This window comes from Rhincodon typus, chromosome 13, assembly GCF_021869965.1.
Source record: "Rhincodon typus isolate 14 chromosome 13, sRhiTyp1.1, whole genome shotgun sequence".
Taxonomy (NCBI): domain Eukaryota; kingdom Metazoa; phylum Chordata; class Chondrichthyes; order Orectolobiformes; family Rhincodontidae; genus Rhincodon; species Rhincodon typus.
Window position 1 is genome coordinate 42,166,266 of NC_063344.1, and position 17,708 is coordinate 42,183,973.

The window sequence follows — 17,708 nt, forward strand, 5'->3', positions numbered from 1 at the left end:
AACACAATTTGAACTCAGCAATGTACTACATATAGCAGCAAGATTGATGTTTGGATGTGTTGCTTAGTTAGTTAAGCAAAAAGTATGGTTCCGATACTGTGAGAACTCAAGTGATTTTTGAACGCTGTCATTTTTCTTCTACATTTACCCGAGAGACAAAGAGACTTCAGTTTAATGTCACGTCCCGAAGTTGGCCCCCAACATTGCAGCATCCCTCATCCTGGACTAAAATATCAGCTCTGTTTTGTTCGTATGTTTTCTGGAGTGGATCTTGACCCACAATCTTCTGCCTCACAGACACAAACACTGCTAAGTAATCAAGACTGGCACACCTTGGTTACAGGTGCAGCAGAGTAGAATGCTCCAACCGGAGCTTGTCTGCTGCATCTGGTTTTCTTCTTTGATTCACGGTCTCTGGCGAATGAGAAATCCTGGCCACCTCTGGCGCAGTGCCCTCCCAGCATAGCTTGGCGACCTCCCGGTGTTGGTGTGGCAACCTCCCATAGGGGCCTCCCGGTGTTGGTGTGGCGACCTCCGATATCTGTTTGAAGCCTACCGACTCCCACAGCTACCTAGACTACACCTCCTCTCCCCCACCTTCCTGCAAGAATGCCATCCCCTATTCCCAATTCCTCCGCCTCTGCCGCATCTGTTTCCAAGATGGGGTGTTCCACTCCCAAACATCCCAGATGCCCTCTTATCTCAAGGACCGCAACGTCCCCCCGCCTTCAGTGGTCAAAAATGCTTTCGACTGGATCTCTTGCATTTCCTGCACTTCTGCCCTCACACCCCCTCCCCCCAACAAAAACAAAGACAGAATCCCCCTTGTCTTCACATATCACCCCACTAACCTCCGGATTCAACATATCATTCACTGCCACTTCCACCACCTACAATCCGACCCCACAACCAAAGAGATATTTCCCTCTCCACCCGTCTGCCTTTCGTAGGGACCACTGTCTCCGTGACTCCCTCATCTGCTCCACACTCCCCGCTAGCCCCACCACCCTCAGCAACTTTCCCTGCAACTGCAGGAAGTGCTACACCTGCCCCTACACCTCCCCCCTCACCCCCATCCCAGGCACCAAATAAACCTTTCACATCAGATAGAGGTTCACCTGCACATCCGCCAATGTAGTCTATTGCATCCGCTGCTCCCGATGTGGGCTCCTGTACATCAGTGGGACCAAGCGGAGGTTCAGAGACTGCTTTGTAGAGCACCTGCGATCGGTTTGTGACAAACGACAACACCTTCCAGTCGCGAACCATTTCAACTCCCCCTCCCACTCCCTGGGTGACAGTCCATCCTGGGTCTCCTCCAGTGTCACAATGACACCATCCGGAAACTGGAAGAGCAGCACCTCATATTCCGCCTTGGGAGCCTACAGTCCAATGGCCTAAATGTGGACTTTCAAAATCTTCCCACCCCCAGCCTCATCCCATTACCAACCGTCCCTCTCATCCCCGCCTCCATGACCTGACACAACCTGTCCATCTTCTCTCCCACCCATCTGCCCCTCCCACCTCACTGACCAATCCCCAGTACTCCCTAGCTGCACTCACCTATCATGATCCCACCTACCTTCCCCAGCCCCACCCCTCCTCTTTATTTATTCCTGAGCTCCCTTCCTCCCTCCCATTTTTGAAGAAGGGTCCCAAACCAAAACGTCAACTTTTCTGCTCCTCTGATGCTATCTGGTCTGCTGTGTTCCTCCAGTTCCACACTGTGTTATCGATAGGTTACAACATGATGTACAGTCTCCTTCCCAAGTTTTATATTCTCATCCCTTGCCTTTGTTTAAAGTATGATGCTGTGAAAGTGCAGCTGTAGTATAGTGAGCAATCCAATTTGGTACTTTCAGGATTTTCCTTGTTGTGGTAGTTTTCACTAGGAACCAAAGCAGTGGAGAGTCCATCAAGTTCCTTCCTCAGGGAGGATAATCTATTTATTTTTTCTCATTTTGTTTGAACATGTTTAGCCAGCAATCAATTGACACAGTATTTTTAAATTAGAGGGAGTCAATGTGGAAACATACTGAAATATGTATCAAGCATTTGCAGCAAATACAACACAGTTTCAACTGAGGATGAAATTTCCTTGATATTCCAGCAACTCACCATTTCTAAGTTAACAGTTAGACTTCTGTGTCCACTTATTCTGCTAATGAGGCAAACGTTCAATAGCCTTATGACCTGGATTTTGGAGGCACAAAATATATAAAGTGCAAAATAACAAAAGTTCATGCTGTTGTCTGTTTCTTCCATTTAGCAGACACAATCTGCCTTGATATTAACTCTACCTCATCCATTCCTGAGCAAGATTTTGTATGTAAATAGAACATAGAGAACATGGAACTGTACAGTGCAGGAATGGACCCTTCGGCCCACAATGTTATGCCGAACATGATACTTAATTAAACTAATTCCTTCTGCTTGCCCTTGGTCCATATCTCTCCATTCCTTGCATGTCCATGTGCTTATCTAAAAGTCCCTTAAATACCCTTTTTGTATCTGCCTCTACACCAGCCCTGGCAGTGCACTCAAGACTCTTACCACTGATGTGTAAAAAGCTTGCCCCTCACGTCTCCTTTGAACTTTACCCCTCTTACCTTAAATGCATGCTCCCAGTTTTAGACATTTCAACTCTGGGAAAAAGGTTCTGCCCGTCAACCCTACTTATGCATCTCATAATTTTATAGACGTCTATCAAGTCTCCCCTGAGCCTCTGCTGCTCAACCCGAGTTTTTCTAGCCTATCCTTATAGCCCACACCCTTTAGTTCAGGCATGCATTCTGGTAAACCTCTTCTGTACCCTCTCCAAAGCCTCCACATCCTTCCTGTTATGTGGTAACCAGAATTGAACGCAGTACTCTAACTGTGGCCTAAGTGAAATCTTATAAAGCTGCAACATGACAGTCTGACTCTTGTACTCTGTTCCTGACCAATAAAGGCAAGCATGCCATGTGCCTTCTTTACCACCCTATGTATTTGTGTGGTCACTTTCAGGGAGCTATGGACGCGGACCCCAAGAACCCTCTATACATCAGTTCTGTTCAGAGTCCTGCCATTACCTGTATATTCTTCCTTAGCATTTGATCTCTCAAAATACAGCACCTCACACTTGCCCAAATTAAACTACATCTGCTATATCTCCGCCCATATCTGCAACTGATCTATATCCAGCTGTATCCTTTGACAACCTTCTATGGTATCCATGACTCCACCGATCTTTGTATCATCTGCAAACTTACTAACCCACCCATCTACATTTTTATCCAAACGACAAAGGTCCAGTACAGGTCCCTGCAGAACACCACTAGTCATGGACCTTCAGCGTGAAAAACACCTATCCACCACTACCCTCTGCCTTCTGTGGGCAAGCCGATTTTGAATCCACATGGCCAAGTCACCATGGATCCCATGCATCTTAATTTTCAGGAGGGACCTTGTTGAAATCCTTACTAAAATCCATGTAGATAGCATCCACTGCTGTAGCCTCATCAATTACCTTTGCCACCTCTTCGAAAAATTCAGTCAAGTTCATAAGATATGACTGCCCTGCACAAAGCCATGCTGACTGTGCCTAATTAGGCCATGCTTTTCCAAATATGCATAAATCCTAACTCTAAGAATTCTCTCCAATAGCTTCTAATAGTCTATAGTTTCCAGGATTATCCCTATTTCCCTTCAGAAACAAAGGAACAATATTAGTTACTTGTCAATCCTCCAGGACGTCTCCAGTGTCTAACGAGGATACAAAGATCTTGGTCAAAGCCCCTGCAATCTCCTCCCTTGCCTGTCTCAATAACCAGGGGTAGATACCACCATGCCCTGGGGACTTATCCACGTTAATACTCTTCAAGAGATCCAACACCATTTCTTTCTTTATCTCAAAATGCCGTAGTATATATTAGCATCCACCACACAAATCTCACTATCTTCCGTGTCCTTTTGCTGGGTGAGTACTGATGCAAAGTACTCATTTAGGATCTTCCCCACATCCTCTGCCTCCAAGCACAAGTTCCTTCCAAATACTCCTGAGATCCTAAAAACAGTTGATCAAAACGCCTGTGCATTCATTCATTCTCACATTTCCTTTATCAGCCTTGCTTTTCCTCTTTACGTAGAAGTGCCATATCATAGATTTGATCATTTCAGCCTATAACTCTGAGAAATCACTATTTCCATTCTTACCTGGGCATTTGTGCAGCTGTTTTTTATATGAAGCTGCTTCCTCCACATTATCATATACAGGATTATGGCAACAGATAGGATATACACCGCAAGTACAGGCTACTCAGCCCAACTAGTCCATGCTTGTGTTTATGCTGTGTTTGAAACTTCTCAACTTTCCTCATCTAAATCTACCACCTTAACCCCTTATTCCCTTCTCCTTCGCAGGATTGCTCAATTTCCCTTTAGAGGCATCAGCACTGATCTCTTCAACGATTTCTTGTCATGTAGGAGTTAGCTATATGTCAGGAAAACATTAATTTTAAATTTCCAGCGCATTTAAGGATTATTAATGTAAAATCTACACTCATGTGAGTATATTTAAATCTGTATCATTTAAACTTTACAGAATTATAAATACTTCGGATATGGTTCCCTATGTTCTTTTTCTTTAATTTTAAAAGTTGTACAGCTTTGAGTCTCTAATTAAAACCTAAAGCCCTGTGTTAACCTTTCATTTTCTTGATCCCTTCAATGTCAGGGCTGTCCCACTAGCGGTGGCAGTACAGTGATATATAAATATATATATTACATATATATTTTCAAGTTGAGGTGTCCGTTGGAGATCTCAACATTGACTTCATGACGTCAGGTCAAAGCATGAGCAGGGATCCCTCCTGCTGACTGTCCTCCTCAGTTGAGTGCTCCTCTATGTTAAACTCTATTGGGAAGAAGCAAGGACAGCAAGTAAACAGAATGCATGCTATTTGTGGTGCTGGGCTCAGTGGAGGGGATTCAGTATCAATCATCAAGAGTGGCTTGTTAGCACGACTACTGGCTGAGCTGGCCTGGTCCTGAAGGACATTTCTTCCAGACTGGGCATGCAGCAGGTGGGGCAACAAACAACTACTTAATCTTGTCCTTACTAACCTGTCTATTGCAGATGTACCTGTCCTTGATGGTATTAGTAAAATAACTAATTTCACAAATGGTACTCCTGAGCCCTCACATCAGTCACCATGAAGTTATACCCCGACCCAGTTTGGTATGGAGACTTTGAAAGGTCAATGTCGTGCCTCGCTAAGGAACATTGAGGTATCTCGCCTTATCAAAATGCACATTTTACAACCAAAGGGTTCGTGCTTGACTCGAGTAAGGAGTGCTGCCCTAGGACTTTCAGACATGGCCATTTAGTTGAGGTGCTTGCAGTGTGTTCACCATGTAAGCCATTGGCCACTTGCTGTAGGTATGACGTTGACATTGAACAGTGCCATTCAATGACATGTCCACATCCCTTTGACTGTTACAGTGCTCTGAACTGTGACATGCTGCCTTCTGTGCTAGAAAGTGATGGAAGTCACAGAGGCTGGCAGCCTCCCAGTATGATCTGAATGAGTGAGTACTAAGAAATAAAGCGAAGACCAATAAGATGCATCTGGAAGATGCAAAGTGACCTGACAGAAGCATGTAAGTTGCTTGTGTCACTCCACTCCAAAGTCAAGTGTTGAACAACTGAATCGGTATGGAGTCAGACCAAGAGCAGAATTGATGACGTGGTGAGGCTGGTGGTTTGCCAGTGCTGACTTGCGTGGATGAAAGGTGGAGGAGAATGGTGGCCATGGACCAAGCAGGGATGTTCAATGAAGGTAGATTTCGCTAAAGGTTGGCTGCTAGCGGGTAGCTGCTGTGACTTCCATGTTTGGAATTTGCTCTGTCAGTTTCTCAGGGAAAGAGAGGAGAATTGGAAGTTGTTTGTAGGGAATTGAGCTAATAATGAGATTCAAATGTATGGAAATAAGGAAGTCGCTGTTTATTAGTGAGTTTCTGAAACTACACCTAAACTTTAAGGGAAAAATGGGTAATATTTTCGTCAACACTGAGATTCCGATTTTTGTTGTTGCTGTAATTTCCCAATTTTCTCGTCATGTCCTGTACCACTTAAGGGAGTAGAAAATTCTGCCTTTTGATTTATTCAAACACTCCTATGTATGGTTCAAAAAATTGTTTGATTTTATGAGTTGTAATTGCTTTTCATTAATCCCGTAATGTGGTTGCTTTAATATTGGTATTAAGCTGCTATAGCAGTTCAGTAGTTTTATTCAGAAATTGTTGCACCTGCTACATATGCATTCTGCGAAGAAAAACAGATACTTGCTAAAATAACTGAGCACAATTGAAATTCGTGTTGCTTTTGACTCTTATAAAGTAGCCTTTGTTAATAAATCATTAGTCACTTCAGCAGTAAATACAGGGAGTAGATTTCCTGTAATTGCTGTACAGTTGTAATATATGTAATTGCTAACAGTGAAATAAACAAACAGAGTTAAGTTAAATTAACTTCCTTTTAAAGTGCCTAAATGGGCAGTTAAATTTGTCAGTTTTCTAATATTTTGCATTTGCAAAGGAAGGTAACCTTTCAAAATGTTTAATCATTGGTAAATCATAATTTATGCTTATTTTCACCTTTTGCGTATGCTATTATTTGTTCGAGAGGGGAACATAAGAACAGGAGTAGGCCGTCTGGCCCTTTGAGCCTGCTCCGCCGTTCAATAAGATCATGGCTGATCTTTTCGTGGACTCAGATCCACTTACCCATGTTCTCACCGTATCCCTTAATTCCTTTATTGTTCAAAAAAAATCTACCTTTTTTTAAAAACGTTTACTGAAGTAGCGTCAACTACTTCACTGGACAAGGAATTCCATAGATTAACATCCCTCTGGGTGAAGAAATTCCTTCTCAATTCAGTCCTAAATCTGCCCCCTCTAATCTTGAGGCTATGCCCTCTTGTCCTAGCTTCACCTGCCAGTGGAAATGTCCTCTCTACTTCTATCTTATCTATTCCCTTCATAATTTTATATGTTTCTATAAGATCCCCCCTCAATCTTCTGAATTCCAATGAATATAATCCCAATCTACTCAGTCTCTCCTCACAAGCCAACCCCCTCAACTCCAGAATCAACCTAGTGAACCTCCTTTGCACCCCCCTCCAGTGCCAATACATCCTTTTGGTCAAAAGTAATGCCTGAAAATTAAATAAGAGATGAACTGACTTTCAACTGTGTTTTGTTGCAGTTGTTTATGAACATAGATCAAGATTAGAAAAATCACTACAAAAAGAAAGAAATGAACATAAAAAAGCAAAAGAAGGTAAGGAAATATTGACTGACCTATCCCCTCACTAACTCCCCATCTACACTCACGTTTACTGGTTCCACCCCCGCCTCTTTGACCTGTCTGTCTCCTCTGCACCTATCTTCTCCTTTATCCATCTTCTATCCACCTCCCCCTCTCTCTCTATTTATTTCAGAACCCCCTTCCCCTCCCCCATTTCTGAAGAAAGGTCTAAGCCCGAAACGTCAGCTTTCCTGCTCCTCTGATGCTGCTTGGCCTGCTGTGTTCATCCACCTCTACACCTTGTTATCTCAGATTCTCCAGCATCTGCAGTTCCTACTATCTCAAGGAAATATTCAATCTCACTGTAATGTTATAAGTGTGTTCATTCTTTTTCACTTGTTTACTTACCCCCCACGTACAAGTGCTCTTGTGAGCAAGTTTTTTTTTATGGTGCAGTCTTGTAAGCTTGTAACATTCTTGCTGTGACCATGGCTTTTTGTGCATCCCTCCTCCTTTAACCTTATCGTTGCTGGCAGAGAAGTGTTTAGGTTTCTCTTTTTTAAGTTGTTTAATGTAGAAATTTTTTTTTTGTAGTGGTGAAAAGGAGGAAATCATCCCAGCTGCTGACTATGCAAGGAGCCTGATATTCAGTTTCACTGCAGTATATAAGGGGTAGTCAATCCTATAATATCTGTTTTTACTGTCAACTAAGACAAATTCTTACACAATTATAAAAGTCTTAAGTTCTGTCATCACTGTCAGAGGCCAAGAAACAGGCACTGGATTTTAGAATTCTGCAGTTCTTAAAATACAATGCAAAATTAACATTTAACAGAAATTAACTCCTGATAGGTGTGATATTTATTTAGTGTATAGGCCAAGGGAGGACAGGAATTAGTATGGGAATCTTCTGACCACAGGATTGTTCATAGTGACCACAACTAGATATCTAATGGTTTAGACCATGGTGATAGCAGAATAGGAGAAGCAAACTTGAAAATAAGAATGCAGCAGATCTACAAAATTAGAACAGCATGGAAAAGATTAAGAAGATTTGAGGTTATCAGAGCGGTTCTAACTTTTTTTGCATAATATTGTTCCTGTAGGGACAATGAACCATCCTGAAAGGGAAAATTGCAGCAAAGTCCAGAGATTGGCAAATAATCCAAGAGCACTGTTGCAGATTGAACTGCTTTGGCATATACTGCTCAGTTCTCCACTCAGTTCTGTAATTATCACAGTTTTCTTTTTGGACAGTTATTACTGAACTGTTATTTGTCAGTCATGCTTTGTTTTTGTTGTTAACTGCGCACACAGTTTTGTACACTGGAATTGGATTCTTGATTTTTTTCTGGAATTAAAGAATAGATAGATTGTACATTTGATTGTGTCTAGTTTATGTGTGTAGTGTACGTATTTAATGTGTTTTCAAGTTACATCTGTCTACCTTGAACTGCAGTTATGGATGTGTCCTACTATCAGACAAAGCTCAATGGTTTCAGCCAATGCAGGCAGCATTCTATAAACATTGGTGCCTAACAAAATGTTCAATTTATTAAGTGTTCAGACCAGTTTCTGGTGAAAATGCTCAAAATCGTGATGTAACAGATTTGTTTGAGATTCCAAGACAAGAAAAAAGATGATTTTCAACCATTCAACCCAACAGGCTATTTTGTTTCTGTTTGGACCCCCTGAAGGTTACCGTTAAATACAGTGCCCTCCATGTAATCAACAACCTGCTTTTGAGAGTCATTTAAAGTGCTGTCTTTTGGGAATGCAATAGTGGTGCTGATACTTTATTTTGATACATCAGTTTAATTGCAGAAAAGTTTGAAATTCATTGCAATTGCAACCTCTCCAATGACTGTCAGAGTGAATTCCAAGTGTATCACAATGCTAGATTTTTATTAATAATATGACATAAAGTTTCAAACTAATAATTTCATGCCATTCTTATTGGTACTAAAATAAACCTTTGTTTGGCTAGGAAAGCTGCTTAATGTCTAATTGTCTTTCTTTTGAACATTTCCTTGCAGTTGTCTCTTGTGGGGTGACTGTGATATTCATGCCCACTGTGACTTTTGGACAAATCTTTCTTCAAATTATTCTTTAAGAAAAAACTGAATTATCCTGTGGCAGGAATTAAGTAATTGTAATGAAATAACATCCTAAGAAAATTAAATACTGTAATAAAGCAGCAAAACAACTATATTGCATGTATTGAAAACTTGAGCACTGTCTAACCTGTGTAACATGAGGTAAGTAATGCTTTGAAATGCTTGAAGCATTATTGCTTGCTTCCTGCTGACAGTACATTAATTCACAACATTCTTGATGACATGCAAGGTAGAGTAACTCCATCAGCAATCACACATAATTAGATGCCATGACAATAGTAGGGCTGGATCCTCCACTGAATGTAGTCATTGTCCCTCCTCATTTTCATTGGCAGTAATATTTTCCCACATGCCATCAACAGTTTTTATCTTCTGAATCTTATATTGTTTTGGCAAAGTGTCAGTTTGGTTGAGTTTCATGAAAGCTTCTCACCATGATGCCTCATGAGATCTTTTTCATATTTTACCAAACTCGACTCATTAACATCCTACTGTGTTTCTACTACGCTTCTATCACCCAATTATATTCCCAATTCTACCACTCACCATTGCTGGGATATCCCAGAATGGACCGGCATCCCTCTCTATAAAAGCTACTTGTGCACCTGGATAGCAATATTAATCCATTGCTTCCCTGTTCAGTTCCTGATACTTGCCCATGACATGAGAGAGAAGGGAAAATTGGTGCCCTGCTTTTAAGCCAGGAACCTGAAAGTCCTGCTGGGTGGGGTGGTGCAGGGCTGCAGTGGCAGTGGAGGCTCCAGTGCCAGGCCCTGCCAGCCTTATCCATGGTTGCTGTCCTGGTCAGTGGAGTTGCAGCTATCTGGAGGAGTGCATGGCAATATAGGAAGAAGGTCAATGACCTTCTTCACTTTGGCAGCATAGGTTCCACCATCTTCCCTCCAGTACCTCTCACATACTCCGTATCTGCTGCTAGACACACCTTCCATCAAGGCTTGTCCTCTACCACTATCAATATTCCTTGCAACAACTTCTGGCAATCGCTGTTGCAAACGCCAATGTAGAGATCCTTTGGAGCAAGCAGCGAGCTGAATTCAACAAGTACCAGTTAGATTTTCATGTTGATAGTTCTTAGCATCATGTTTGCCCACGGCAGGTGGTACAACAAGGAGCTGCATATCGATGAGGTGAGATGTGCAGTTATTAATGTCATGAATGCCTGTAATTCTCCTTAATAGGCGACTCATCGCTGCCTAATGCGTATCTCGCCTCAATGCCTGGAAGTTTGTTAAAAGATGCAGTGATTGCATTGATATTGTGATTGGACTAGCAAGACTTCTCGTAATATTCTGTCACATTCCTCAATGTAGTTTCAAGACAAATGGTTATGGTAGCATGGAGCACATGCCTTCAAACAGGTTTTCTGCTTCAGTGTTGGCTGTCCAGTGTTTCAGTGGATTGTTGACAGTTGGATTCAGCTGCTCCCTCTGCTGCTGTGATAAATTTATCCTGCTGAAAGCAGTCAGCAATAGATTCACCTTTCAGCACCTTTCATACTGAGGATCATGTGGATTGCCATCGGATGAAAATGTCAGTGCCAGCTTCGTGTGCAGCAATTACTTTTTACACAAAGCATTTCCTGCAGTAAAGCTGTTTCCAAGTTAAAATGACATCAGCATCTTTTGGCTGCTTCATAGATGTGACGGTTGCCAGGTATAAAAATGACCTTCATCTCTTTTAGGCACAGGTACTCCATGAGGCCCACAGGGGAGGTGATGGCCTAGTAGTATTATCGGTGAACGGTAATCCAGAGACCCAGATAATGTTCTGGCGACCTGGGTTCAAATCCCACCACAGCAGATCTGAATTCAATAAATATCTGGAATTAAGAATCTAATAATGACCATGAATCCATTGTCGATTGTCGGAAGAAACCCATCTGGTTCACTGATGTCCTTTAGGGAAGGAAACTGCCATCCTTACCTGGTCTGACCTACAGGTGACACCAGACCCACAGCAATGTGGTTGACTCTTAACTGCCCACTGGGCAATTAGGGATGGGCAATAAATGCTGCCTAGCCAGCGATGCCCTCATCCCATGAATGAATAAAGAAAACAAAATCCACTATGAAGATGAACTTAGATGGACACACTTCATTCACTGTGAAGGCATTGTTCCTGAAAAAGAGCACTTGTTATTCATGCTTTTACAGATGGAGTAACAGTAATACATTGGGTGGGTTTGCAATTTCTAATCACCAACTGCTTTTTTTATTTTTAACCCATTCGCGCTTGCTCATGCCGTTCTGGTAATTTTGCTACTTTGTTTTTTTTCCCTTCCGAGCATTTCTTGTCAATGGGAGTTAACATATTGCTTGCAATGCCTGATGAAATGGGCAGTTTAATTAACATTACAGGTTTCTGGATTTGAGTTAAAATTTCAGGAATTTTGTTATGTAGCCAATAGTCAACAGTATCTCTAAAGATGTCATTTGCCTGTCATGTGTGGACCTGAACTTGATTGCGTGACTGTTTTTGAAATGGTGAATGTATGATTTAAAATTGGTCTTTACCAATGTGAGCTTGAATGGTTCATAAAGAAGGGGGTGAAATTGCTTTGTGTTGTGCCATTTTTCAGGGCATCAACTGAGCACAGATTATCAATTTACCAACAGGATGGTCTATGCTTATCTGCAAAGGTGACGTTCTGTTAAATTTTCTTTTTATGTCTGCCAAATGGAATTCTTAATGAGGCATATCATGCACCCACTCCAACCCACACCCAACAAGTGATGGGGAGATGAAACTCTAAGTAGGTATAAATGTCGATGGGCCTTTCTGCCATGGACTCGATCAGTTCGAGCTGGAAGGAGCCAAAATCCCGCCTGTCTGAGTAAATGCCCCCAGGCTACCTACCTTGCTGCACTGTAGGGCATTAAATTCCTTTGCAGTGGTATGTGATTTTCAGTTGTTGGCCATCTGTCCAGAAATTAAGCAGCCTATATCTGAAATGAGAATGAGTGAGGTGCCCAACCTGACTGAAGCAACCTGTTTGAATTCTAAAAGTGAGAGCCTTATTCTAGTTAGAGTCAATACTACAATGTACACAGAATATGTATTATGCAAGTGCCACATAAGTGCCAGTTGATGACCATCTCCAAAAATGATCAAACCATGTTCAAAACAGAAGTCCGAAATGGACCATTTTCCATTTTATTGGATGATTGCAGCTCCAAAAAGACTCAAGATGTCCAACATTATTCAGGATCAAGCAGCCCCTTTGATCGCCTCATCTCTTCAAGGGCAATTTAGAATGGGCAATAAACACTGACTGAGCCAGCAACACCCACATCCATGGAAGAATAAAGAAAAATCAATGAGTCATAAGGCTCTAAGACATACAATCGTATATGCACATATTTTTGAGGCAAGTTAGAAACATAGAATATAGAAGCAGGATTAGGCCATTCAGCCCTTTGAGCCTAGTCTTTCTTTCAATATGATCATGGCTGATCATCCAACTCCGTATCCTGCTCTCGCTTTCTTCCCAAATCCTATGGTCCCCTTATCCCTAAGAGCTACATCTACATCTTTCTTGAAAGTCTTTCACATTTTGCTCTCAAGAGTTTCCTTTGGCAGAGAATTCCACAGGTTCACCACTCTCTGAAGAATTTTTTTCCCATCTCTGTCCTAAACTGCCTATTCCTTATCCTTACACTGTAATCCTGGTTCTGGACTCCCTGGTCATCAAGGACATCATTCCTGGTGTTTACCATGTCTAATCCTTTTTAGAATTATAATAGGTGTCTGTCAAATTCTCCCCTTATTCTTCTAAACTCTAGTGAATATAGTTTTAATCAATCTAGTCTCTCCCCATATGTCAGTGCCGCCATCCCAGGAATTATTCTGGTAAACCTTTGCTGTACTCCCTCAATAGCCAGAACATCCATCCTCCGATACGGAGACCAAATCTGCACGCAATATTCCAGGTAGGGTCTTCCCAATACTCTGTACTGTTACAGCAAGCCATCCCTGGTTCTGTAATCGAATCCTTTGGCTGTGAAGGTCAACGTACTATTTTTCTTATTTACCACGTACTGCATCTGTGTTCTTTGAATGACAGGTACACAAAGACCCTGAGGACTTGTTGCAACTCTCCCTTTCCCAATCTATTCTCTTTCAGGTTATAATCTTCCTGCGTGTATTTGTCTCACACAACCTTACCTTTATCCACAAATACTGCATCTTATCTAACATGTCCAAATTGCACTGAAGATTCTCTTCATCCTCCTTACAACTCCGACACAGCTTTGTGTCAGTTGCAAACCTGGAGATATGACACATAGTTTTCTTATTTAAATCGTCAACATATATTGTGGATAGCTGGGGTCCAAGCACAGATCTATGCAGTACCCCACTAGTCAATACCTGCCAGTTGGAAAAGACCCATTTATTCGTACTCTTTTTTGTTTCGTGTGTGCTAACCATTTCTCGATCAATTCCAGTATGTGACCTCCAATTCCATCTGCTTTAATTTTGCACGCTCATCTCTTACATGGGACCAAATTGAAAGCTTTCTGGAAATTCAAGTAAACCATACCTACTGCCTCACCCCTCTTAATCCAAGCATCTAGTTACATCCTCAAAAAATTCTAGCTGATTTGTCAAGCCTTTTGTAAATGTCTGCTCTGTCCTATCTTGTCACTATATTTCAAGTGCTCTGCTATTACTTCTTTCATATGTAGTTTAACATTTTTCTCACTACCGATGTCTATAATTCACTGTTTTCTCTCTGTCTACCTTCTTACATGGTAGGGTTATGTCAACTATGCTCCAATACATACAAACTGCTCCAGAGTCTGTAGGATTTTGGAAGATGACCACTATGCATCTGCTGTATCTAGGGCCAGTTCCTGAATCACTCTGGGGTGAAGGTTACCAGGCCCTGGGGATTTATCTGCCTTTGATCCTGTTAATTTCTCCAATACCATTTCTCTACTAATAAAAAATTCTTTCTATTTCCCCTTCCCATTCCCTGTATTTTGGGCATGTTATTTGTATCTTCCTTTGTGAAGACAGAACTAAAGTATGTTTTGATTGGTCTGCCATCACTTTGTTCCCCATTATAAATTCCCCTGTTTCTGATTTTAGGGGACCTATATTTGTACTGATTTTTCTCTTCACGTGCCTGTGGCAGCTTTTACTATCGGTTTGTGTGTTTCTGCAAGCTTACACTCAATCTCTATTTTTTCCCTCTTAATCAGTCTCTTTGTCTTCCTTTCCAGGAATCTAAACTGTTGCCAATCCTCCAGTCTATTGTTTATTTCCTTGGAGTTAACACTGTCCCTAATTTCCCTTGTTGGCCATGGTCTGTCCATGTTTCTTGTTTTATGCCGGACTGGAATGAATGAATGGCTTTTGCGGTTCGTCCACGCACTGTTTAAATGTTTACTATTGCCTATCTACCATCATCTCTTTAACTAACGATCTCCAATTTATCATAGCCAGCTTGTGCCTCATAACATCATAATTTCCTTCACTTAAATTCAGGACCCTCGTCTCACAAGCAACTACGTCACTCTCCACCACATTCCCCACCACACTGAGGACTTTTACAGTTCTGGACCTTGCTTTTTATTACTTATTCTGGAATCTTTCATGAATGCCTCCATTTTGAACCATCCCTTGCTTTGCTTTTCTTCAGCAATGCTCATCTTTCCCAGGTTAGCACTGCTGTTGGGCCCTCTGATTAACCCTTCCATGTCTGTATGCCACTCACCATCTCTAAATTGGACACAAAGATGGATGTGGCTTACTAATTGGCCTCCTTTCTTCAGCTTGTACAGACAAGCCAACCATTGACATTGGCTGGAAAAGGACCTGGGACTGATCCCCACTTTGAAAAACTTTATAAGATTTGGAAGGGAGGCAATGGAGGCAATGTTAATGTTACTGGATCTGTAATCCAGAGGCCCAGGCTAAAGCTTTGTGAACGCAAGTTAGCATTCCATCATGGCAGCTGTGGAATTTAACTTCAATTAGTAAGTCTAGAATGTGGCTCAGTAATAGTGAATATGAAAACAATCATTGATGTCATAAAAGCACATGTAGTTCACCAATGTCCTTTAGAGAAGGAAATCTGCCATTCCTACCTGATCTGAGCAACATTGGACTGCAAATCCACAGCAATGTGATTGACTCTTAACTGCTGTTTGAAACAGCATGGCAAACCACTCAGTTCAACGGCAGTTAAGGATGAGCAACAAATGATGTCCTTGCCAATGACACCCGCATACCTAGAAAGCATAAGACAAACTCTGGCCTTTACATCCTTTTTAATCAGGAGTATCTTTCAGTTTACATAAATTATTTAAATGACCAAAACTTTTACAGTAAAAAATTATTCATATCGAATAAAGCTCATCACAGCATTGCAAATAATATAGCACTTCACTGTGTTTATCTGTAGAATAAATTCAGTTCTCTGATTCACAATTCTTTAAAAATTTGGCACTGAACCAGACAAATTCTTCTCCCAATTTGTGACTTTCACTCTGTTTGCTGATGTGGCTGATCAAGCAGCGAAGTGTTTGACTTACAATCTTCTGCCAGTTCTCCTTGTCCTCAAATTGGTCGATTTGAGTTGCCAGTTGTATCTGTCACCATCCTTCTAGGGATGGACTGTTGGCAGCGAATGCACTGAGCTCACATAAATGAAGTCATTCTAGCATATTGATGTGAACACTTCTTGAAATGTTTCAGTGAATTCCCATTGTTTCAAGTTGGTGTAGTATTCAGGAAGCATCATTTTGCATAGAAACTGATGAAACATTTTCAGCCAAATCTTTTCTGAGAAATATCTCTTTATAAGCCTCCTTATGTTCTCTTCATGACTTACTTTTTGATCTACCTTTGTGACATCAGCAAATTTAGGGACTGAAGATATGGTTGCTAACTTTGCTGATGACAAAGGTAGGAAAGTAAGTTATGAAGAGAACATGAGGAGGTTGCAAAAAGATGTAAATAAGTTAAAGTGAGTCAGCAAAGATCTGTAAATACAGTAGAATGTGGGAAAATTTAAAATTGTCCCATTTGAAGAATGCAAACGAAGCATAATATCTAAAAAGTGAACGATTGCAGAGCTGTGAGATGCAGAGGTTTCTGGATATCCTAGTCTATGAATCACAGAAAGTTAGTACTTACAAAGAACAGTACAGCACAGGCACAGACCTTTTGGCCCACCAAGCCTATGCCAACACATGACACCTTTCTAAGCCAAAAGCCTTTTACCTCTCTGTGGTCTGTATCTATTCTCTGCCCATTCATATATCTTTCAAGATGCCTCTTAAATACTGGTCTTGTATCTGCTTTGACCATCTTCTCTGGCTGTGCATTCAAGGCGCTTACACCCTCTGTGTGAAAACAAAAAACTTGCCTCTCACGTCCCTTTTGAACTTGTCCTCTTTTATCTTAAACCGATGTCCTCTAGTAATTGACATTTCTACCCTGGGAAAAAGACTCCGACTATCCATTCTACTCATGCCTCTCTCATACTTTTAAACATCATCTATCAGGTCGCCCCCTCAGCCTTGCTATGTTCAAGTGTAAACAAACCAAGTTTATCCAATCTCCCCTCATAGCTAATACCCTCCAAGACAGGCAACATCCTAGTAAACCGTTTTCGATACCCTCTCCATAGCCTCCACAACTTTCTGGTGGTGTGGCGACCAGAACTATACTCAATATTTCAAATGTGGCCTAACTGAAGTTCTATACAGCTGCAACATGACTTGCCAATTTTTACATTCTATGCCTTGACCAATGAAGGCAAGCATGCCATATGCCTTCTTGACCATCTTACCCACCTGTGATGCCACTTTCAGGGAACTGTGGACCTATACTTATTGACGAAGCAATAACCTAGTGGTATTATCGTTGGACTGTTAATCCAGTGACTCAGGTAACGTCCTGTAGACCTGGTTTCAAATCCCACCACGGCAGATGATGGAACTTGAATTCAATTAAAATCTGGAATTAAATGTCTACTGATGACCATAAATCCATTGCGATTGTTGGAAAAACCCATCTGGTTCACTAATGTCCTTTAGGGAAGGAAACTGCCATCCTTACCTGGTCTGGCCTACATGTGACTCCAGAGCCTCAGCGATGTAGTTGACTCTTAACTGCCCTCTGGGCAATTAGAGATGGGCAATAAATGCTGGCCTAGGCAGCAGCACCCTAATCCCGTGAATGAATTAATGAAGACCTTTTGTGTTGAGCGCCATAGCGTGTCCATGTGCTGTTTTGGCATCAGCAGCTTATTTACCAACATACCACACAAA

The 17,708-nt window shown here is 41.6% G+C and overlaps 1 protein-coding gene across 1 annotated transcript in view; it reads left to right on the forward strand.

Annotated features, from left to right (window-relative positions):
* Positions 1-17,708, forward strand: part of golim4a (golgi integral membrane protein 4a) — a 99,360-nt gene that overhangs the window by 26,411 nt on the left and 55,241 nt on the right. The window contains exon 2 of the mRNA XM_048604582.1: positions 7,247-7,321. Within this exon, the coding sequence (XP_048460539.1) occupies positions 7,247-7,321 (75 nt within the window). The remainder of the gene's footprint in view (positions 1-7,246; positions 7,322-17,708) is intronic.